The sequence below is a fragment of the Staurois parvus genome, unplaced genomic scaffold (genome assembly GCF_062004578.1).
Source record: "Staurois parvus isolate SC_StPar_1 unplaced genomic scaffold, SC_StPar_1.0 ptg000311l, whole genome shotgun sequence".
In the NCBI taxonomy this organism is placed as follows: Eukaryota; Metazoa; Chordata; class Amphibia; order Anura; family Ranidae; genus Staurois; species Staurois parvus.
Window position 1 is genome coordinate 740757 of NW_028318107.1, and position 26108 is coordinate 766864.

General features: G+C 45.2%; 1 protein-coding gene across 1 annotated transcript in view; it reads right to left on the bottom strand.

The window, feature by feature from the left end:
• Nucleotides 1-24887: 24887 nt before the first annotated feature.
• Nucleotides 24888-26108, bottom strand: part of LOC149457608 (uncharacterized) — a 51050-nt gene continuing 49829 nt past the window's right edge. The window contains exon 5 of the mRNA XM_089683461.1: nucleotides 24888-25960. Coding sequence (XP_089539587.1) covers nucleotides 25781-25960 — 180 coding nt within the window. The 3' untranslated portion in view covers nucleotides 24888-25780. The remainder of the gene's footprint in view (nucleotides 25961-26108) is intronic.

Consider the following 26108-nt stretch of genomic DNA (forward strand, 5'->3'; position numbering starts at 1 on the left):
AGTGCCCCATCATTGGTGTCAGTGGGAGGAATAGTGCCCCATCATTGGTATCAGTGGGAGGAATAGTGCCCCATCATTGGTGTCAGTGGGAGGAATAGTGCCTCATCATTGGTGTCAGTGGGAGGAATAGTGCCCCATCATTGGTATCAGTGGCAGGAATAGTGCCCCATCATTAGTATCAGTGGCAGGAATAGTGCCCCATCATTGGTGTCAGTGGGAGGAATAGTGCCCCATCATTGGTGTCAGTGGGAGGAATAGTGCCCCATCATTGGTATCAGTGGCAGGAATAGTGCCCCATCATTAGTATCAGTGGCAGGAATAGTGCCCCATCATTGGTGTCAGTGGGAGGAATAGCACCCCATCATTAGTATCAGTGGCAGGAATAGTGCCCCATCATTGGTGTCAGTGGGAGGAATAGTGTCCCATCATTGGTATCAGTGGGAGGAATAGTGTCCCATCATTGGTGTCAGTGGGAGGAATAGTGCCCCATCATTGGTATCAGTGTCAGGAATAGTGCCCCATCATTAGTATCATTGGGGGGAATAGCACCCCATCATTGGTGTCAGTGGAATAGTGCCCCATCTTTGGTGTCAGTGGGAGGAATAGTATTCCATCACTGGTGTCAGTGGTGGGGGGGGGAGGAATAGTGCCCCATCGTTGGTGTCAGTGGGGGGGGGGAGGAATAGTATCCCATCATTGGTGTCAGTGGGGGGTGGAATAGTGCCCCATCATTGGTGTCAGTGGGGGGGTGGAGTAGTGCCCCATCATTGGTGTCAGTGGGGGGGGGAGGAATAGTGCCCCATCGTTGGTGTCAGTGGGGGGGGAGGAAAAGTGCCCCATTGTTGGTGTCAGTTTGAGGAATAATGCCCCATCATTGGTATCAGTGACAGCAATGATGGGGCACTATTCCTATCAATGACACTTGCTGACCCCTGTTCCAGTACGGTGCTGCTGCAGCCAGCATATGTGGTTGCAGCAGCACCTAAGCACGGCACACTTACCTGCATCTCCACTCGATTTTCGCAGGGCCGCTCAGCTCCGCCTCCTCGCCGGTGATTGGCCGCCTGTGTGCCTTTCCTGAGCTACAGTTCTGGCGGCCAATCACCGGTGAGGAGGTGGAGCCGAGCAGCCGCGCAAACATCCAGTGGATGAACCGAAGGAAGGAGCAGCCGCGCTTCCTGGACCGGATCGTCGTGGGACTGGAGCCAGGTAAGAGACAGCAGCCCCTGCCAACCCCTGTACTTAGTTTCCCTTCTGTTGGAAGGGGGGGGCGGCAGCGGCACCGCGCCGCCCCCTAAAAAGTGTCAGCATGCCGTTACCGGCGTATAAGACGACCCCTGACTTTTGAGAAGATTTTCAAGGGGTAAAAAGTCGTCTTATACGCCGGAAAATACGGTACTTTATATGTTTTCCCCTCTTCAATCAACTTTTTAATCAAGGTACGCTGTTCTTCTGAACAATGTCTGGAACGACCCATTTTCCTCAGAATTTCAGAGAGAAATGCACTGTAACCAGCATGTCCAACATTTGCTGCCTTCCTTCCTTAACCCCTTCCCGCCGACGCCTCCCGGCCCTTTAAGAGATTCTGACGTCGGGAGGCGGGGCGGTGGGGGCGTGGTTTAGGAATCATGTGACCGCCGTGATGACGCGTCACGGCGGTCACATGATCGGGAAAGGTCCCGTTCGAAAGAGCGGAGCGGGACCTTTCCGTGAGTACTACACATGTGTGCGGGGAGCGCGCAGGGCGCGCGCTCTTAGCACATATGTATTTAGTTCCATGGACGCAAATGTGCGGCCGCTCGGCGTCTAGGCCCAGACGCCGGGAGGCCGCACATCTGCGTGCGGCCGGCGCAAAGGGGTTAAATAAGGGCAATAATTGCCACCTGTTTATCAAAGAATGAATGACGTCACTAATAGAACTCCACACTGCTATTATTTTGAACACGCCCCTTTCAATGAGTGATTCAATGACACAGAATCAGCAGCACGCATGTCATGACTGTTGGGTCTGTTGGATTTCTATGACTCTACTACACCTGCTAGGAAATTATTTGTCATGTAGAAATATAATTTCCACCAAAAACAGTGATTGATCCGGTTAGTGATGTCTGACTGCTATTATTTTGAGCACAACTGTATTTATATATATACGTGATTTTGCAAAGCTGTACTGCCCTGTAGCAGTAATTCTACTATAGGGCAGCGGGGAAGCGGTTATCATTCTGCACAATCTTGAGGCGCCCCATTCTAAAATGTATAAAACTATTCTACTAGTTTTACATAATGCAGCACATTATCCATCCACACACGTAGTGCACCCAACATTAGAGGAATTATTCTTCTACCTTTGCTCACTGCTACTGACCCTCAATTTCTCTCCCTCAGTTTATGTGACCGCAATACTGACGGAGAGGGATGGGGGAAGGGCAAAAAAGGATGCCATTCAGGCACCCACCATCCTCTATATCAACTGATGACATCTTTGGGTGTTAGGATGCTGGCAGCTAGAAGGGCATAGGAGCGCACAATGAAGACCTGTGGCTTTGCATACTAAAAGGCCAGCTTTTTCCACCCTCTGGCTTGTATACAATTTTTGAGCAATGTTTAGGTATATTTTAAAGCTGAAAATCCTTCTAATAGCTTTTATTTCCATCCACACAAATGCATTGGGAACACAACACATTCTATTCCAAATCAAAACATGAAGAAAAATATATCAAATTTGTGTTGTTCCTCTAAAAAAAGAGCATCTACAGCTCTCACCACCTCCTCCTGATACTCCACTCCCCCGCCGACCCACATACCACCACCAACAGACCCACGCGCTCCTGCACCTCCCGTTCCCATGCCACCTTCCTCACCCTTCTCCTTCTCCTAACCGTCGGTGACATCTCCCCGAACCCTGGCCCCCCATCTCCCCACTCCCCCTCCCCGCACCCCGCTACTCATGCCAACCACCGCAACCCCCTCAATCTCATATCTGTTCCCCTCCTCCCCACATCCACCCCTCCCCTCTCGGTTGCACTCCTGAACACCCGTTCGGTTTGCAACAAGCTCACCGCCATCCATGACCTCTTTGTCTCCCACTCCCTCGGCCTTCTAGCGGTCACCGAAACCAAGCCACTGACTCCACCTCCCCTGCTGCCCTCTCCTATGGAGGCCTCGTCTGGACCCATTCACCCAGACCGAGCGGACTTAGAGACGGAGGGGTCGGTATGCTCCTACCACCGCTGGGCACCTTCCAGGTCCTCCCTAACCCCCCTCCCTATCCTTCTCCTCCTTCGAGGCCCATTGCATCCGGCTCTTCTCTCCCCCCCCTAAGGATTGCGGTAATCTATCGGCCTCCTGGTTCCGCATCCCCCTTCCTAGAGGACTTTACCGCCTGGCTTCCCTTCTTCCTCTCCTCCGAGCTACCGACCATCATCCTAGGTGACTTCAATATCCCGATCAACGCCAACAGCCCGGCGACTTCCCAACTCCTCCTTCTAACCTCCTCATTCGCGCTCACACAGCACACTCAGTCCTCCACCCACTCCAACGGAAACACCCTGGACCTCGTTTTCTCCCACCTCTGCACCCCCCGCGACTTCACTAACACCCCCTTCCCCCTCTCTGACCACCACCTCCTCACATTCTCCATCTCCCCCTCCCTCAACTCCCCCCCCCCGAAGCGTCTAACCATCACCCGCAACCTCCGCAATCTGAACCCGACCCATCTCCACCCAGCAGCTGACCGTCTGTATGACAGTATCCTCCCTCTGTCATGCCCTGACCTGGCCACTACTTCATACAACAACTCACTGTCAGCTGCCCTTGACCCCCTGGCACCCCTAACCACACGTAGCATTAGACCCCGACTGCTTCAACCCTGGCAAAACAACCACACGAAATGCCTCAAACTACGCAGTTGCACGCTGGAGCGCTTATGGCGCAAAACCAGATCCCCTTGCGAGTTCTCCCTCTATAAAGCCGCCTACCTTACCTACACCACTTCCCTCCACGCCGCCAAGCAAGCCTATTTCATAACCCTTATCAACACCCTCTCCACCTGTCCTCGTCAGCTCTTCTCCACTTTCAAATCCCTGCTCTCTCCCTCCCCACCCCCACCCAGCACCTCACTCACCGCCCACGAGATTGCCAATCACTTCCAAAACAAGATTGACGCAATCCGTAAGGATATTGTCAACTCACAATCCACCTCTCCACCCTGCACCCCGCCCTCCTTCAACCCCTCAACCGTCCCCTCCCCCGACCTCATAGCCGCACTACCCCCCACTATACCTAATGCCCCGCACATCATCACCTCCCCAACACTCCGCTCCTTCAGCCCAACTACCCCCGAGGAGGTCTCTAAGGTCTTCACTGAAGCCTGCCTCACCACCTGCCCCCTGGACCCTATCCCCTCACAGCTCCTCCAGTCACCCCCCCTCCATCATTCGCTCCCTCACCCACATCTTCAATCTCTCCCTCTCTATCGGCACCTTCCCCTCCCCTCTTAAACACGCACACATCACCCCCATACTCAAAAAACCCTCCCTTGACCCCACTAACCTTAACAACCTTAGACCCATCTCCTTGTTGCCTTTCACTTCCAAGCTCCTTGAGCGCATGGCCTACAATCGCCTAAGAGCCCACCTCACTGATAACAACCTCCTTGACCCCCTACAGTCTGGCTTCTGTCCCCTGCACTCCACCGAAACCGCCCTACTTAATATCACCAACGACCTGCTAACCGCCAAAGCCAGTGGCCACTATTCTATTCTCCTGCTCCTCGACCTCTCCGCGGCCTTCAACACTGTTGACCACCCTCTCCCCCTTGCCAAACTGCACTCCCTTGGCATCAGGGTCGCTGCTCTCTCCTTGTTCTCCTCCTACCTTTCCCAACGCTCCTTCAGCGTCACCTACAACACTGCCACCTCCCCCTCCCTCCCCCTCTCTGTCGGGGTCCCCCAAGGCTCTGTCCTTGGGCCCCTCCTCTTCTCCATCTATATCTCCTCCCTTGGCAAACTTATTCACTCCTATGGCTTCAATTACCACCTCTATGCCGACGACACCCAAATTTACCTCTCCTCCCCCCACCTCACCCCCTCACTCTCTGCCCGCATCGCCCACCTCCTAAACGACATATCAGACTGGATGTCGTTCCATTTCCTCAAACTTAACCTATCCAAAACCGAGCTCCTGGTCTTCCCCCCACTCTGTGCTCCCCCCCCATCCTCTCCATCACTACTAACAACGCCACCATCTCTCCCACCCCACACGCCAAAGTCCTGGGTGTCACCCTGAACTCCCATCTCTCCTTTCTACCCCACATCCAACTGCTATCTAGATCTTGCAGGCTCCACCTCCGCAACATCTCCAAGATACGCACATTCCTCACCCCAGACACCACCAAACAACTCGCACACTCCCTCATCATCTCACGCCTGGACTATTGCAACTCCCTTCTCACCGGCCTACCCAAACGAACGCTATCCCCACTCCAGTCGATCCTAAACTCAGCGGCTAGACTCATCCACCTCACCAACCGCTGCACATCTGCCTCCCCCCTCTGCCAATCCCTTCATTGGCTCCCGATTGCCCAACACATCAAATTCAAACTGCTAACTCTGACCTACAAAGCCATTCACAATGCCGCCCCAAACTACATAACTGACCTGATACCCAAATACTACCCTACCCGTGCCCTCCGCTCCTCACAGGACCTCCTACTCTCTAGCTCCCTGGTCTCCTCCTCCCATGCCCGATTGCAGGACTTCTCCAGGACTTCCCCCATCCTCTGGAACTCCCTACCCCAATCCATCAGACTGTTACCTACCCTCCTCACCTTCAGGCGCACCCTGAAAACCCTCCTCTTCAGGGAAGCCTACCCCAACCTCACCTAACACCTGACCTCACCTAACAACTAACCTCCTCCACTCCTCCCACTGCTCCATCCCCCACAGCCATCTCCTCCTGTACCACCTTCTCCTCCCTCCTAGATTATAAGCTCAAAAGAGCAGGGCCCTCGAACCCCTCATGTATTGTATTGTTACTGTCTTGTCTCATGTTCTGCCCCCTTTGCTACTGTACAGCGCTGAGCATACCCTTTGGCGCTATATAAATACTGTATAATAATAATAATAATATTGCCAAGGCACCCCTGAAGAAGCCTGAAGGTGTCCCAGGGTGCCTGGGCACTGCCCTAGACTGATTAATGAGCTGGAGTGAATGGACTGTTGCTGTGTGCCTGGCTGCCTCTGCACTGTTTGGGAAAGAACCTGTCAAACTACAGTGACCCTCCAGAGGTGGCGCTAGACAAAGACATTAGGTCCTTTCTTCACTTACTATCCCCAGAACCAGGGCTGTGGATAAGGGGGTATCACCAGATCCTTCTCCTCTCCCTCCTGCTGGGAATCAATTCCGGTAATTGCCCCCCACCCACCATGCCAATCGCCCTCCCTGTGCACAGCTGATTCACCCAGCTGCCTGGGCCCCCACAGTGTCGGCTTCCCTCCATCTCACCGGCAGCTGCAAGCACACAATAGGATCCTTCAGGATGGACGCTCAGACCCAAATCAGTATTCAATCCTACACATTCTAAGGGCCCCTACCTGGAAAGTTTTTATAGAGTAGTCTACTCAGAATTCATCAAATTGTGCAATCCCAACCAACACCATTCCGCCTCTAATCTACCAAACACTGTAAAAAAATCCATTACCACTTTATCAAACAATAAGGACATTATTATCAAGCCCGCCGATAAAGGTGGCGGCATTGTACTTCTTAACACCACTGACTACATAGACAAAGCCCTCAGACTCCTCTCAGACACATCCACGTATACCAGATTAACTAAAGACCCACTACCCGAATTCAAACAGGACGCACTACTACTAACGAACACAGCCTTACTTCATGGTGTCATCACCAAGCAGGAAGCCTCCTTTCTATCTAAAGACTTTTACAACACCCCATATTTTTACTTTCTCCCCAAAGTACACACAAATCCATATAACCACCAGGAAGACCAAATCGTAGCATTACCAGCGGTTTCTCCCAATATATCGACCACTTCCTACAACCCCTGGCACAGGCTCAACACTCATATATCCGGGTCAGCGGACACTTGCTAGAATTACTCCAAACATACTCCTGGGAACCCGACTATTGTTGGGTCTCGTTAGATGTCTGCTCCCTATACACCTCGATACCCCATGATGTAGGCATCACCGCCATCCAGCACTATCTATCCTTGGATCCATCACTCAACCCCAAACAATCATCCTTTATAGTAGACGCCACCTCATTTTGCCTCAAACACAGTTACTTTACATCCAACCTACTTACAAACTCAAGGTACAGCCATGGGAGCCAATTTTTCACCCTCATATGCCAACTTGACTATGAGGTTCTGGGAGGACAAATACATATGGCACAACAACCCCTTTGCCGCCCACATCATCTTTTACGGCCGCTACATAGATGACATTATCGTCATCTGGGATGGACCAATATTACACGTAGACCAGTTCATAACCCATTGCAATTCAAATCCTTTTGGACTGTTCTTCACCTCCACTCACCACAAACATACTCTTGTATTCCTAGATCTCGAATTATACCATGACAATCTCCAAATATTAACAAAAAACCACTTCAAACCCGTATCTGGCAGCTCATACCTCCACTTCAACAGTTGCCACCACCCCAAATGGATCCAAAATATACCTAAAGGACAATTCTGTCGTCTCAGACAAAACTGCACCACAGATTCAGATTACAATCTCCAGAGCGACATTCTAATAAAGAAATTCCTAGACAAAGATTACCCACACAAGCTAGTAGATGAGGCCCTGCCCTTCTACCACAAGGGTAGACCCCAAACACACAATAACACACAGCCTCCCAACCAGGTCAGATTTATAACCAAATTCCACAACAACTTTCACAAAATGGAGTCTATCATCAATAGACATTGGCCGATACTACTACAGGATCCACATTTAATAGACATTTTAGATAAAAAAACAAAATACACCTACCGCAAAGCCATCAACCTTAAAAACAAGATTGCCCCCAGCAAATACAACCCACCCACCAACACACTCAACACAATCTGCCTCATACCCATTGTCGGCATGTATAGATGCAACAAAGTGCTATGCAAAACATGCCAATTCGTTAAACACGGACAAAATAACTTCACCACAAAAGGAAAAACCTATTCATTCAAAGAATTTTACAACTGCTCCACTGATCATGTGATCTATTGTATATCCTGCCCTTGCGGCCTCCTATATGTGGGACGCACCATCACACCCCTCCGTGCCAGGTTTGGCGAGCATAGATGTCTTATTGAAGATGGTAAAGACAAACATAGCATTCCCCGCCACTTCCTTGAATATCACCAAAAATCCACTGATGGCCTACAACAGGGGTGTCCAAACTTTTTTCAAAGAGGGCCAGATTGGATGAAGTGAACATGGTGGGGGGCCGAACATGTTTCCGAACATTCTTTGAATCATTACAATTAAATGCAAATAAATTATTTTATGCCAAGTTAATTGCAAACGACATACTTTTCATTTCATAACATTAAGATCAACTGACAGCTGAGTTTTCACAATGTATTGAAAATAAATTTAAAAAAACTTACCTGCACTAATGTGAAGGGTGAAAAAGGTAGCTGGAGCTGAAGTCTCTGCTTGGCAGCCGGGAGGGGAAGAGAAACACACTTCACGCTGGAAGCCCGGCCCTGACGTCACCGCCCTCTGTCGCTCCCAGCGCGGCGCAGTCACGCATGCGCACTGCTCTCAAGCAGAAGACTGTCTGCCATAGAAGGGAGGGCCGTGGGAGGGCCACATTACACAGAGCAGGGAGGGCTGTTGGAGGGCAGTATTAAACCGACCCCCGGGCCGTAAATGGCCCGCGGGCCGGACTTTGGACATGCCTGGCCTACAATATGGGTCTTAGAATCCATACACAACAATCTCTCTGAGTCTGATCGTTTCAAAAAACTCTGTTCACAAGAAACCTATTGGATATTTACATTAGATACATTGTCCCCAGGTGGACTCAACGAGGATTAGACATTAACACTATACTATAAACACTACAATCTCCCATTCATAGCCACTCAACACTCACAATGATACTTTCCTTTTTTTTTTTTTTTTTTAATCAAATTTTTTTATCAAATTTTTTTTTATCGAACTTTTTTTATCAAATTTTTTTTTAATTCATTTTTTAATTTTTCAATCCAATTTTTAGTTTATTATTTATAACCTTTTGTTCATTATTTGTATTTTATTCTATTTTTTACCATTTTTTACAATGTAATTTACTCTATAATGTCATTTGCATGTACTATTACCAATATGTTTATCATCCTACCATGTTAACACCCATTGTCAATATACCCGCTAGCAACATGTATATATGTTATAATTATTATGAAGCTCCTGTAGAGCCATAACCATATCCCACCCTGCAATCATGCTGTATTACCACTAAATATCTGCTCACTACTGTTACATAATTGATGTGCCAGTGCTGCAAGGTGAACATTTTACCCCACTAATCTCCCAGAATATAATTTTTTTTTTTAATCAAATTTTTTTATCGAATTTTATTTTTTTTTTTCTCAAATTTTGTAAATTTAATAATTTAATCTTAATCTTATAACATATATATACCACTATACATTTTTTAAGTTTGTAATTTCTTAATTCTTTAATTTTTTGATTTTTTTTTTTTTAGCTCTGTTTCCTTTTTTATTCTGTATTCTTATTACCCCCATCAACTTTTTTCACATAGCTTCTTCGATTTTCAACTGTTCAAAAATCAAATGTCATTTTTCATTTCATTCATTTTTTTCATTGTTTCTTTCTTTTTTTCATTTTCATCATTTTTTTCATTTCATCATTTTTCTTTCTTCTTTTTTTTCTTATTTATTACATCCTCTCTTTTTTCCATTTGGTTTCCTTTACCCCCCCCATTTACCATCCATGACTTTACACTATTCACCTTACAGCAATGATCAATCACTGGTTAATTGGTTAATTGATCAATTAGATTTACATTCCCTATATATTCACCCCTGTTCATCCACCTCCCCCTGCTTGAAAAAAGAGCGCACTTCCGCCTTCCACGACCAGCGCATGCTCCGAAACGTGTCGCAGTGAGCCCTGGGATCTGACGTCATCACGGCCACGCCGCTGCTGCGTTCCAGCGTGCGTTCCATCCGGCTCTGAGGGAGGACGTGCACGCCGGGCGGCCTCACCGCTGTTCCCCTCCAGCCACTACGCTGTTCCAGCTGAGAGCTGACCTCCCCACATCGCAGTAAGATGCCAGCTCTTCCCCCAGATCGCCACCCCCCGGTAACTATTGGTAACCACGGTTTTTAAGCTTATGATTACTTCACACATGTGAGCGTTTCTACATTCAGACTTGAATTAAAAGACTTATTGCACTTAGAGGCGCTTCTCTCCTTTTCTCCTTCAGGATGGAGAGTGGGGGAAGGGTCCGGTAAATATATCACATTAACCAGCCCCTTCCTCTCCTGAATTAACACAATGAGTGGTCGGTGTTTATCAATCACTGTGTTCATTCATAACTGAAGTGTAGTAAACTGTTTTTTTTTTTTAAGGGGGCCCTGTCAGGTTGGCTGTATGGGGCCCCGTGGTTTCTAACAGCAGCCCTGCCCAGAGCCTCCGTGTGCATTAATCTCTCTGCTTTTTAAGCTTTACTTTTACTTTGTACCTTTTCTCTTTTAAACAAACTTTCACATCTTTCAACCCTGAGTAGAGGTCGTTGATCTCCTTATCACAGGCATGGTCCACCATTGTCACTGTGGGGGGGGCAGCCCAGAAATATGATGTACAATTATCTACATTGTATTTTAACAGATGCAGATATGGTAGCACACAATGCCTGCTTACTGGCTGCTCTCTACCTCTGGAAAACGTTCTCACTTCAGGGCTGCCATATAAAATCCTAGTAATTGTCTCAGCACAAATACAGGTATGACATACAATGGAGCAATGAAACATGAAGTAGAGAAATATTATTATTTTTATTATTATTATATATTACCGACAGTTTGCTCATCACTTTACAATATAACGGGAGACAATACAGCAACAATACAGTTCAATACAAGAGGGCTGGTGGTACAAAAGGTAGTATCTGTATAGAATTTACTGGTTGGAGGAATAGAAGGTTCCATTATTAGCTGAGGGCAGGATAGACTTTCCTGAAGAGAGAGGTTTTCAGAAATCATATAACAGATAAAATAGGTGCAGCGCTAAAACAATTAAATCACTTTTAAAATGTCCATAAAATATGCAAAGTGCTAGCAAACGCAGATCTAAGTAAAAGGTGACAAGCAGAATCCAACTGATGGTGCTCCAAAGATATAGTAGAATTACACACTCACCAGATGCGTAACGTAAATACGCAATGTAAAAAAGTATATATGTAGAGGTCCCCTTAAGGTACTGGAAACGATCCCCCTCCGGGAATGGTCCTCCATCTAGGGATGGTGGAGTTGTCAGGAATGCCCAGGAATACTGGATCCAGCTGCCCAGAGATCCCTTTAAGGGATGGATGGGTGTGAGTGTCAGCTTTAAAGGAACTCTCTGGATGCTGATGGATGGCTGGATCAGGGTGGGCTCTAGAAACAAATGGCTCCAAGTAGGAGACCATAAAGAATGCCCATAGTGTAGTAAGGTAAGTTATACTCGATTTATTAAATTGGTGTAAAAAGAATTTGCAAATTCCAGGTTAAAATCAGCAATGAAAGATGTAACATCAGATTTGACAGGTAAATGGACTAACCGTCCAGATAGAACGATGGCCGCCGGGCCTCCATGTGGCTCCGGCGGCGTGACGTCACGGTATCCGTCTTTGGCTCCTCTTGATGCATTTCGTGCGCACGCACTTCTTCAGAGGGTGGATACCAATGACGCCATGATGTCAATAGAATCTATTTATAGTCAGAATGGCACCTGCGCATTACGTTGGCGCCATTTTGTCGAAGGTCGGGATACAACAGGCGTCGGCACGCATGCGTGGCACCATTTTGCCATGGATTTTAATAGACAGAAGTAAATGTATGGCTGTTTAGCCAAATAAAAAACGTGTATATAGGTAAGCAAGGTGCGTTAGTGCATATCATTTACAACAAGATGTCCAACAGAGGGTGTTGTGAAGCTCTATTCTCAGGCACAAAAACAGGGAAGAAAATAATGAATGAATGAGAATAGCCAATGACAGTGATAAGGATCGGCCTCATAAATAAGACACAATGTATAAAGACAATTAATGCATAAAAAACTATAAAATAATGGATTATATGGAAAAATAGTGAGACACTAATAATGATAAAAATTCTCACCAAAAAAGCCGATAAATTATAAATAATAAATAGTAATAAAATGAGAGATAATGTTGATAAGTAAAAAAAGGGGGGACACGAAAGCACCTATAATGAAACGTATAATCACCAATAAAATAATTAAATAATAAAGGACAATAGAAGTCCAAATAAGTGGATAAAAACCATGGCAAAAGAACAATGTAAATAATATAAACACATATACAATGAATGAGCCTAAACGAATGTCCAGAATGTAAAACCACATAATACGAATGTAAATAGTGAATAAAATATGTAGAACATATAAATGATATAAGTACAAAGAAAAGGGTAAAATGCGAACTAAAGCTATAAACGTTAAAGGGACTAAGAACTATAAAAATATCAAGTGTATACAATATTAACTACTGTATTGTCAATAAAACAATTGATATCTATTTCAATGTTAAGCCCCTTAGGATGCAGAGTACCAAGTTCATAAATGAGTCTGGTTTCTAATTGAGAGACCGCCCTAACTCTATGTGTGTCCCTCCAGTGTGGGGTTATCACATCAATGCCTATGAATTTAAGAGAGGATGGATCTCTATTATGGTGTTGCCTATAGTGCAAAGATAAGGAATGTTCTTTATAGCCTCTTTTGATGCTCTTGTAGGCGGTCTCTTAATCTCCTAGTGGTTCTTCCTGCATATTGTTTGGAACAAGGGCATTTCCAGTAAGTAGACCACATACCTACTATTGCAACAAATGAATTTATCAATGTTGTATGTTCTTCCAGTGTTGTTTGATTTATATGTGGTAACGTTCTTTTTCCTTGTATTATTACAAGTGCATATAATGCACTTATTGCAAGGAAAGAAGCCCTTCAAATTAAAAAGCATGGGGGGTTTCATAGGTGGATTAACCACATTGGGGGATAATTTATCCCTAAGTGTGCCATATTTGTGATAAATTACCTTTGTTTTGTCTGGTAATAACTCTGATCTACCGGATCTGCTTTTAATATATTTCAGTTTTTTTTTAATAATGTGACGTATAGCCCTATGTAGAGTAGAAAAAGTAGTAATAAACAGGCAGACTACATTTTTGGCTGGCTTTATAGTATTATCCAATATCTCGTCTCTATTCATGTTAGCAACAAGCATAAGAGTATCATCAAGGGTATTTATATCATATCCTTTCTCGAGGAACCTAGTTTTGAGAATGGAGGCCTTTTGATGATAATCTACATCGGTACAGTTCCTCCTAATTCTGAGGAACTGACCTTTAGGTATTTTAGCCAGCTGTCGACCGGAATATAACTATTCTAGTCGGTAGGTTTAAAATAAGGTTTGGTAGTGAGTCTGCCATTAAAATTCATTAGAGTCAAATCTAGAAAATTGATTTCTGCGCCACTATAGTTATAGGACAATTTAATGTTGATGCTGTTGTTATTAAGTGTACAGAAGAAGTTGATTAGAGATTGCTCATCTCCAGTCCATATCAATAAAACATCATCTATATAGCGCTTGTATAGCATCAACTCCGGCCAATCCCTAGCGTAGATAATATCCTCTTCCCAAAAGGACATGAAGAGGTTATCTAGGCTCGGAGCAAATTTGGCTCCCATCGCCACCCCTTTTGTTTGTAAAAAATATTTTCCATCAAACCACAGGTAATTTTTGGTAATTGCAAAATTAAGTAAATCTAATATAAACTCAATGTGTGCTGAGGATAGCGAACTTTCATTTTTTTTAAAAATAGTCAGCTGCCTTTGTGCCATCGTTATGGTCAATATTGCTGTATAAAGCTTCTACATTGGCAGTGACAAGAAATGTAGTGGGTGTTAAAACAATGTTCTTAATAACATTTAAAACTTGCTTAGTATCCCTAAGATAGGAAGGGGTTTGTGTTATAAAAGGTTGTAAGAAGTGATCAATATAGGCTCCTGACCTAGGACATAAAGAGTTAATCTCACTAACAATGGGTCTGCCCGGAGGCTTAACAGGGTCTTTGTGTATCTTTGGTAATATATATAAAACAGGTAAACTAGGTGCTTTAGGGCATAGGTTTTCTCTCTCTTTTTTATTAATAATGTTGTTTTCATATCCTGTTTTAATAATCGCTTTAAGAGAGTATTTATATTTAACCAAAGGGTCTTTAGGCAGTGGCACGTATGTAGAGGTATCACCTAGAATGTTATAAACTTCCTCCTTGTAGTCGCTTTTATTTAGTATAACTACCTCACCACCCTTATCCGCAGGTCTGATGACAAGGTCTTTTTTTATAAAGGAGAGATTTAACTGCTTCTTTAACAGAAGGGTCAGAATAGGTCTTTTTAGGATGAAGGTTATTTAAATCTTTCAAAACATTCTCCTTGAACAATCCTATAGATGAATTAGTTGGAGGGTTAAAAGTGGAAGCATTGGGGGCGCATGCGCGGCCAGGGACGATGGCGGCCGCACCTTAAGTGAGCTCCGCTCATCCCCGGCCAGCAAAGACTCACCCGACACTCGCTTCCGCTCCTCTTCAGCTGCGGGTGAGTCATCCGTACTCTGCACCCGGTGAGAGGAGGCTTGATGGGGAAGATAGGGCGCTGGAGGCCCCCCTCCCCGCAACCACGTGACCCGCGGCCCTCGCCGCTCCGGAGGTTTCTCTCCAGGCCGCAATCCCCGGTCTCTAGTATGGCCAGGAGCCCAGGGAGGTTTTGCGGCCCCTCGGTGGTCGCGGAGGGTACTGAACCCACAGACACTCCAGCCTCTGCCCTGACACATTTCCTGCTGGAGGACTATGAGCCCCAGTATGCTACTGGGGGTCTGCAGAGCACTCTGCCTCAGGGAAGCATCCTTCCTCCACCCAGACATCTCAACAGGCCACCCAGTCACCTTCCCTCACATTGTCAGCTTTGGATGACAAGCTACAAAATTTTTTGCGCAACATTACCGCGTCCATATCCGCTGAGGTTGGAAAGCTGGCCTTGCCCGGATTGGAGACCGCACGGACAGATTGGAAAATGAGTTTGAGGATCTGGTACAATACGTCCATGTGCTGGAAGAGGATAACGCTTATCTGAAGCACTCCATGTCCCAAATGCAGCTCCAGCAAGAGGATCTGGAAAACAGGGAACGGCATCAAAATACCGTATCCGCGGTATGTCCGAGTCTATTGCAGATGCACAGTTGCACCGTTATCTTCTGTCCTTCTTTACCGCAACTGCCCCCTTGGTTCCAGAAGCAGATTGGCATATGGATAGGGCTCACCGCTCCTTGGGCCCAAAACCTGCTGAAGGCACCAGATCTCGCGACGTTATTGTTCGCTTTCATTTTTTTCAAAGCAAAGAAGCTCTACTTTCTGCTGTTCGCCACAAATCATCTCTGGAATTTCAGGGGGACAGACTCCAACTCTTCTGCGACCTGTCCCCGATTACACTGGCTAAGCGATGAGACCTGAAACCGATCACCACACACCTTCAACAACACCGTGTCCCTTACCGCTGGGGGTTTCCCTTTTGGCTGATTGTAACCAGGGACAATACCCAAGTTGTGCTCCGTGATCTTCATGAGGCGGACTCCTTCTTAAAACGCCTGGGACTTCCACCTCTGTCAGAAGATGTGTCCCCACTGCCACCAACTCCGTCTCGTCCATCCGCCACCCCCAACAAGATCTGGACCCCAGTTCGCAGAGGTCGGAAGAGACTTTCCCATACCCCACAACGTTTGCGTCATCCTCGGTCAACTGATCCACCTGCTTGACGATTCTCTGGGGCGCCCTTCTGAATCCGGTGATGAATCTTCCCTCCTGGGTTTTTGGTTCTTTTTCTTTTTGTCTCTACATAATTTTCCCACAGGTTTCCCTTATCTGTCCGGCCAAACTGTTGGGTGTTTTTTTCATTTTTGATTGTTTTTTCTTTTCTGGCCAAGTTTGACGACCTTTCTGATGTCCTGGTTGTCGTGCTGCTCCCGATTCTGTCTAGCCATAGGCCTAGACGACTTGGGTCACATTGTTGTCCCCGAGTTTATATCCTTGCGGATACTTACTAGTGTTAGTTCTCTGTTTTTTGTTCTTTATACTATTACCTTGCACTGTACTGTGTTATTCAACTGTTTTATGTTTTTTGTTTTTCATTATATTACATCGATGGTATTCCATTCATTTTTCATGCTATTACATGTAAGTCAGTTGTCGTTATTTCATAATGGCGTTGAGGTTTCTGTCATATAATGTCAAGGGCCTCAACTCCATTCAAAAACGGTGGATGGCTTTGAAGGAATTCCAATCCTCAGGAACGGACATTATTTTTGTCCAAAAAACCCATTTCAAGTCGAATGGCTCCTTTCTTTTTGCCTCGAGATTTTTTTCCCAAGCTTACTCGGTCTTTAATCCTTCTGGGAAGGCCGGGGTGGCAATCCTTATTGGGTCACACTGCTCCCTTCGGGTTGTTTCCTCCAAGGTTGACCGTCAGGGTCGTTTTATTATTTTAGAGTGTATGCATGGCGAGACTCTCCTTGTTCTGTTGAATTTATATGCTCCCAATACGGGTCAACTGCAATTCCTATCCCAAACGCTCGCTAATCTGGACTCCATTACTACCTCACAGGTGATTGTAGGGGGTGATTTTAATCTGATTGTTTCCCCCCATAAAGACAGGAAAGTGCTTTTTGAGTCCACCCCCTCGAAGCGGCAATGCTCCTCTTCAAAATCTTTTCATAAATTGATTAGGGAGCATCGTCTCTTTGACGCTTGGCGGATTAAACACCCCCTCCATAAACAATTTACATTTTACTCCAACCCTCACCGTAGTTATTCCCGCTTAGATCATTTTTTCATCTCTGCCTCTTTGCTCCCACTTTTGGTTTCCTCTGAAATCAATCCCATCACTTGGTCTGACCATGCCTCTTTGACCTTAAATCTTTTTTTTCCCCCTGCTATGCCCAAACCGTGTCACTGGCGCCTTAATGAGACATTTCTTTCCACAGATCATCTTAGGGATGAATTGTCACGGGGACTCGATTCATACTTTACTCTTAATGTCGGTTTCGTAACTTCTTCCTCATCTCTGTGGGAGGCCCACAGGCGGTTTTTCGTGGACTCTGTATTTCCATGGGTTCTCGTTTAAAAAAGTCCTCGGCGAGCGCTCGGGCCTCTCTCATACAACAGCTCTCGTTGGCGTAACGTCGGTTACTGAATAAGCCATCTATTTCAGGGCTTCAGAGGGTAACATCTCTACGTGACCGAATTAAAGCTCTTGACTCCAGTAAGACTGCACAATCCCTCCTTCCCTCCTTTGGGTTAAACAGAAATTTTACAAATTTTCTAACAAGCCACACCGTATGTTAGTCAACCGTCTCAAAGCCCAGTCCCCCTCTATGATGCCCAACCATATAATACAGCCAGATGGAAGCCCTACTTATGACCCTCGGGCCATGGCAACCCTTTTTGGCTCATTCTATGGGAAATTGTATAATTGTTTGACCCCGGACCTTCACTCTCCTCTCACACAACCATCGTTTGACAAGTTTTTTGACCCCTTGTCACTTCCGAGAGTATCATCCTCAGACATTGACGCTCTTAATGCGGACATTACGCTAGAGGAATTATTGGATACAATTAAAGACCTCCCTTCTTGTAAAGCTCTGGGACCGGACGGACTGCCCTACTCCTACTATAAATCTTTTATTGGTATTCTGGCCCCTCATCTCCTCTCCCTTTACCGAGATCTTTTTAAGGGAATCATACACCAGACTGATTTCTCTCGTGCATATATCTCGGTTATTCCTAAGCCTGATAAGGATCACTCTATCGTAGATAACTATCGCCCTATTGCCCTACTTAATTCCGATTATAAGATTTTTACTAAAATCTTGGCCAATCGACTGTCCGGTATTATTTCCAAGCTCATACACAGAGATCAGGTGGGCTTTGTACCTGCCAGACAGGCTGCAGATAAAACCAGGAGATCTATTGATCTGGTTGATCTGGTCAACCGTTCCTCTACCCCTGCTGTGTTATTGAGCTTGGATGCCCAAAAAGCCTTTGAGCAAAACCGTTTGAGCTGGCCTTACATGTTCATGGTTTTGGAGAGATTTGGTTTTAGGGGTTCATTTGTAGCAGCTTTGAAGGCCCTTTATTCATCCCCTTTCTCACAGGTCAGATTAGCTTCCTTTCTCTCACCCCCCTTTCAGATGTCAAATGGCACTCGTCAGGGCTGTCCACTCTCTCCCCTACTGTTCATTCTCTGCCTGTGTCAGGGCAGGGCTGTGGAATGGACAGGTAGGCCTAGTGGCAGGGTAACGCACTGACTGATGACAACCACCACCCACAGACCGAAGTCCCTCAGGGCACGGAGTCTAAGTCCCAGGCTGCCCTTCACCAGGGCCCCTGATGGTGGGGATGGACTTGACGCAGCCAGGAACCAGGTCGCGGCCCCCGAGACACCCCGGCTGCGGTAATGGCCACCGCCAATGGCGTGTAGCTGGTAAGAATGACAATAGCGTAGTCAGGCAGGCCGAGTCGACAACAACGGGACCAAACGGTACAGAACAGTAGACAGCGAATCACAGGTCACGGGCCGGGTTCAGCAACGGAAGGTCAGATCAGAGGAAAACAGAGAATGGTCTTAGTCACAAGCCGAGTCAGATACCAGAAGAGTCACGAGCGTATACACAGAGCTGTAGCAAGACAAAGACACAAGACACAAGTGCAAAGAGCATGTGCGGATCACAGGCTTATATGTACTCAGCCACACCCCTCAGGGGGATGGACCTCAGAGACCTGAAGGCATAAAAGATTCCCACCATGCTCAGCAGAAATCCAAGATGGATGCCAGCACATGGAGTAACATAACCTCTGGGAAAAGGTAGGACCTTGACAGCCTGGAGCCATTGGCTATTGCCATCAGGTTGAATCCGGATATCCAGGGGATACAATCCCATTCTCATGAGTACAAATTATAGTTATTTGCAGATGACATTCTCCTTACACTTACGAGTCCCCACACCTCTTTACCGATTTTGCACAAAACTTTGAAACAATTTGGGGCTTTATCAGACTATAAGGTCAACACGTCCAAAACTGAGGCACTTCCAATACATGTTTCTCCTGTCGTTCTTTCCTCCCTTCAGGCAGCCTTTCCCTACCGGTGGTGCACCCACTCTTTAAAATATTTAGGCACCAACCTTACTTCCTCTTACCAATCCATATACGAGGCCAATTTTCCCCCACTGTTTATAGCAATCTCTCGCTCCCTGAAACACTGGGATGCCTTGCCTATCTCTTTCCTCGGTCGTATTAATGTCTTAAAAATGACCATGCTTCCCAAACCTTTATATCTGTTTGCAACCCTCCCCGTACCCGTTCCTATGTCCAAGCTTCACTCCCTTCAGAAATCTTTCTTACATTTTATTTGGCACAACAGGCGGCACAGGATTGCTCGTTCTGTTCTGCTTTCCCCACATTCTAGGGGAGGCTTGGGAGCACCGGATATAATAAACTACTATCTTGCAACCCACCTTCGCTTTCTCATGTCATGGTCCATTCAATATCCTCCCAATACATGGACTGAGATCGAGTCTTTACAATTGTCCCCAGTTCATCCATGTTTCCTTCTCTGGTCGACCTCGGCGGTGGATGTCCTTTCTTTTCGCCACTTACTCCTAGGCCCCATGCTTTTTTCATTGACTGTTTGGCAGAAATGTAAGGCTAAATTCACATTGGCTTCTCAATGCTCCCCACTGACAAATATCCTTTATAACCCTAATCTTCCAGACAATATGGCCAAGTCCCGGATGTCTCTCTGGGTAGGATCTAACCTTTTTCAACTACGTCACTTGGTACACCCGGTGACCCGTAAGTTACATTCATTCTTGGATCTCCAGAGGAAAGCCTCTCTACCCTCTCGTCATCTATATATACCTTCAAATACGCCACTTTTTCTCTACTCTATCACCCTCATTGAGCTTGGGGAAACCTACCCCCTTCGAACGTCTATGTATGGAAGGTCCCCACCAAAGGGGTATTGTCTCTAGCACCTATAAACTTCTTATGGAGGCCCCCCTTTGTCCAATGATACTCACCTTTATATGCGTAGTTGTTCTCAATTTATACAACGTGATATTGACTTATTAACGTGGAAGAAAATATGGGATAATGCATCTAAATCCTCTATTTGTGTGGTTTTTAAGGAAAATATATACAAGATTATGATGTTGTGGTACAAAACACCGGAAGTTCTTCATGTTTATAATCCGAGTGCTTCTGCCTGCTGGCGCTGTGGTAGAGCCTCTGGCTCTCTTTATCATATTTTTTAGACCTGCAGCTCCATTGCTCCTTTTTGTGAAGAGGTCCGCTCCTTGTTGCAATCGTTGTTGCATGTTTCTCTCCCATTTGACCCACTGCATTTTTTGCTGGGCTTGCCATTCCCGGGTCTACCTAAACTAGCCAAAAAACTTGCTGCACATGTGCTAACCGTGGCCAGGAGAAGTATTCCTATGTGTTGGTTATCCTCTACCCCACCTTCATTGCCAACTTTATATAAACTTATTACCGATGTAAGACAGATGGAGTGTTTGACTGCTTCACATAGTGGTTCGTTTGCTGTATTTGAGATGATTTGGCTCCCGTGGGATACCTTCTCTTCCTCTATGCCAGCCCAAATTGTAAGATCCTGATTTTTCTTGCACTGTTACTATATGACTCCACTGGTCTTGACCAAATGTAATCTTAGCCATCGATGTATCTTTCTGTTTTTCTTGTTTTTGTTTTTTTTTCTCTTCTCTTTGTTTTTTGTAACGCATGATTTACTTGAAAACTAATAAAAATTGTTAATATAAAAAAAAAAAAGTGGAAGCATTACATAGGTGTGAATGGTTGCTATTAATGTTGCGTGTAACCGGATTATTAGTAAAATACCTCTTAATTGCTAAACGTCTGGCAAATTTCTGAACATTAACGTATGTTTGAAATTTATTGATCTGTGACTTAGGGGCATATTTCAAGCCCTTGTCCAGTGGTTTAAGTTCGCTGGAATGATCTTCACTAACGCACCTTACTTACCTATATACACTTTTTTTATTTGGCTAAACAGCCATACATTTTTTTCTGTCTATTAAAATCCATGGCAAAGTGGCGCTGCACATGTGCGCGGACACCCGTTGTATCCCAACCTTCGACAAAATGGTGCTGACGTAATGCGCAGGCACCATTTTGACTATAAATAGATTCCATTGACATCATGGCGTCATTGCTATCTGCCCTCTGAAGAAGTGCGTGCGCACGAAACGCGTTAGAGGGAGCCAAAGATGGACACCGTGATGTCACACTGCTGGAGCCATCTTTCTGTCTGGACGGTTAGTCCATATACCTGTCACATCTGATGTTACATCTTTCATTGCTGATTTTAACCTGGAATTTGCAAATTCTTTTTACACCAATTTAATAAATCGAGTATTACTTACCTTACTACACTATGGGCATTCTTTATGGTCTCCTTCTTGGAGCCATTTGTTTCTAGAGCCCACCCTGATCCAGCCATCCATCAGCATCCAGAGAGTTCCTTTAAAGCTGACACTCACACCCATCCATCCCTTAAAGGGATCTCTGGGCACCTGGATCCAGTATTCCTGAGTATTCCTGAAAACTCCACCATTCCTAGATGGAGGACCATTCCCGGAGAGGGATAGTTTCCTGTACCTTAAGGGGACCTCTACATACAATTTTATACATACATATACGTATTTACGTTACGCATCTGGTGAATGCGTAATTTTGCTATATCTTTGGAGCACCATCAGTTGGATTCTGCTTGTCACCTTTTACTTAGATCTGCGTTTGCTGGCACTTTGCATATTTTATGGAAATTTTAAAAGTGATTTAATTGCTTTAGCGCTGCACCTATTTTATCTGTTATACTATTTTGTTTTATTTGGTTACCTTTGGTGCCTTAGCTGCTGATTTTGAAGAGCACTCACTTTCCTTTTAGACTTTTATGGTTTTCAGAGATCGCCTAAAAGTGGGCAGATTAGGCGATAGTCTGATAAATTGGAATAGAGAGTTCCAGAGGATGGGGGAGGCTCTGGAGAAGTCCTGGAGATGAGCATGGGAGGAGACAAGGGAGCTAGAGTGTAGGAGGTGGTACAAGGACGGTTTGCGTGATATTTGGAGACAAGGTTGGTGATGTAAGTTGGGGCGGAGTTATAAATGGCTTTATATGTTATTGTTAATGTTTTGAATTTTATTAGTTGGGCAATGGGAGGCCAGAGGAGGGATTGGCAGAGAGGGGTGGAGGACACTGAATGTTCGCCAGTGGAGGGATTGGCAGAGAGGGATGGAGGACACTGAGTGGAGGCCAGTGGAGGGATTGGCAGAGAGGGGTGGCAGATACAGAATGGTTAGTAAGGTGGATGAGTCTGGCAGCAGCATTCATGATAGACTGAAGAGGGGATAGCCTGCGATGAGGTCGGCCAATGAGGAGGGAGTTACAATAGTCAAGGCGAGATAACCAGGGAGTGAATAAGTTGCTTAGTGGTTTACGAGGTTAGGAACGGGCGTATCTTGGAGATGTTATGGAGGTGAAGTCTACAAGATTTGGACAGTGATTGGATTTGGAGCTGAAAGGACAGATGGGAGTCTAGGATTACACCTCATACCCTCCTCCTCTGCACCCAGGATAAGGACATCTTACCATAGAACACAGTATAAGGGTGTCTCATATTTCCCAAGAGAACTAATGCTGCTGCCTATATCAATATAAAATACACACATTTTATCACACATAGTTCTGTGCTTAATTATCAGCACAATTCCAGATCTCCTTACATACTGTAACTGTATTGATAATCAGAGCTGACCCTGAACCCCACATCACCGAACATTCGGGGTAATAACTCTCGTCCAGGGGCAGACTGACCATCCGAGCACTGCCTGAGGGCCCGGGGTCAGTAGGGGGGCCCCATGAAATGCCCCTGGTACCTTTTTTATAGGCTTTTTTTGAGTGTGGGTGATGACATAGGGGCCCCATGATCCCCTATTGCCTGGGGGCCCCATGAGTTGTCAGTCCGCCCCTGCTCTCGTCTTTATAATCCTGGAACTCTGGGCAGGATACAAAGTCACCAGACAGTCCTGAGGCGCCCCTAAAATGTGAAAAACTATTCTAATGGTTTTATATAACGCAGCAACATGCACACATGTAGGACACCCAACATTACAGGTGATTTATTCTTCCAAAACAAATACACTTTTGCACACTGATACTGACTAGTATTCCAGTGTTTCTCTTCTCTCTCAGTTTTTCTCCATCACTGAGCTAATGTGACCCCAACACTGATGGAGAGGGGCGGGGGAAGGTCAAACTAGGATGCTGTGCAGGCAGCTGACATCCTCCCTATCAACTGATGAGGTCATTGGTTGTCAGGACGCCGGTGGTTAGAAGGTCCTAATGGCGCACAATGAAAACCTGGGGTTTTGCGTAACTAAAAGGCCAGCTTGTTCCACCTGCAAGCTTGTATACAAGTTTTGGGCAATTTTTCGACATTTTACCAAGGCACCCCTGAAGAATTCTCAAGGCACCCCAGAGTGCCTGGGCACCTTGGTTGAGAAAGGCTGATCTATGGTTATCTGTACTTGGAATATCTCCTGTAATGATGAGCTACAGTGACGCCTGCACTGAATATTCCAAATCCTTTCACGGTGGCTGAAGGAATTTCCTCCAATGAAAGGCAGGTAAAAGTAAGATGTCAGTTATTGATTACTCTAGAGCAGTCGTCTCCATACTGTGGCACGAGGGCCAGATGCAGCCCTTTGCTTGCTTTAATTTGGCCCTTGGGGCACTATTTCCTCCTCTGATACCAACAATGGGGCATAATTCCCCCTACTGACACCAAATGATGCTGCACAATTCTTCTCAATGACACCAACGATGGGGCACAATTCTTCCCAATGACACCAATAATGGGGCACAATTTCTCCCAATGACACCAACAAGGGGGGGCCCAATGACCCCACTGATAGGGCACATTTCCTCTCACTGGCACCAACAATGGGGCACAATTCTTCCCACTGACTAAAGATGGGGCATTGTTTTCTTCCCCACTGACATCAGGACCTTTTCTACTCCCAGTGGCCACAGTCTGTCCCCCCTCTAAAGTCTGAAGGACAGGAAATTGGCCCTTTGTCTAAAGGGTTTGGAGGCCCCTGTTCTAGAGTGTTCTAATATAAATATATTTTTACTTTTCTGTGGGAAAGGGAAGGGAAAAGGAAAGAGAAGGAAGGAGAAGATAAAGAAAAAGGGAAGGGAAAGAAGAAGGGGGGAGGGAAGTAAAGGAAAGGGATGGGAAAGAGATGAGCAAGGGAAGAGAAGGGGAAATGGTAATGGATGGGAAAGGAAAGGAAAGGAAAGGAAAGGAAATGAAAGGAAAGGAAAGGAGGAAGTAAAGGGGAGGGGTAGGAGAAGAGATTTAGAAGGGAAGTAAGAGAAAGGGAAGGAACAATATTTTAGTCTGGCATCTAAAGGAAAAAAAAGTTTCAATTAGAAACAAACCTCTCATAACACATCAAATCCATTAATATATTTACTTTTTTAATTTTTACAGGTACTTATATAATATCAGGTATAACATGCAAATTTACAATGATATATTCTCCCATTTTTCCCTTTGATAAAGGATTCTGAGCTTTGCATTAACCAACTCAACATGTGTGGTATATACCGTATACAGGATATGTTATTACACTTTCCTTTATTTTTTTTTTATAGATTTTAAAAAAATATTTGCACCCATGACTTCTACTTAGGATCTTTTTCTTTTCTCTCCACCTGTCACCCATACATTTATGTACATAATATATACTATATATAAAAGTGCGGAAACATTTTGAAGACCCCTCGTATATGTTAGAATCTACTTATGAATCCAATTTTGCATGTGCTTTACGTAAACCTTTGTATCGTTCTTTCATATATTTTTATACACATACTTAATCATTTCAATTATAATGATTTTGCACAAATCTTCATAAACATGAAAGTTCTAATTCTGGAATAAACCTTTCCTAGCACATACATATTACAATTTTTCTGGACCACAGAGATCTCTTTAACAGAATTGTATTCATTCACATAAAGGAAAAAGAAACCTTTTCCATCTTTTGGCTTTGATTTTTCTCATCACAACAGTCAAAAATAATCATCGATGTGTCCCCATTAACCATCAGAATATTGCGCACACATTTTAATAATGAACATTTTTTAACAATATTCCAGCCTTGCCTAGCTTTAGTCCTCACATGTTCTACAGCAAGGCTTTATATGTGCTGCAAAACAGCAGAAATGAATGTCTATTGTAATTGTTATTATGCTGCTTTCCTCCAACTGTTACCCATTCTATATATATATATATACAGTATACAGAGCTCAGTAGTGTAGGAATTTCCGTGGCCATTTCTGTTGGTTTATATTGTGGCGGTGGTGTTGGCGGTGATATTCCAGGGACTCGCTGTAGTCTGAGGCACACAGCTCTGCTGCTTCTGATACACGGCCATTGATATGATCACAATAATAAGAACCACAATAATAAACACCAATATTATAGTCAGACGATGTTTCATTATTATTTCTCTCATGCGTTTGATCTAAAAACAAGAAGAAGTATTATTGTACGTTGGGTTTTTGTATAATCGACACAAGTGAGTGATGCACGATGTATGATACATTATAATTAGAGAAGAGCGAATCGAAGTGGAATTCGAGTCGAATATTGGAAAATTTTCGATTTGCGCC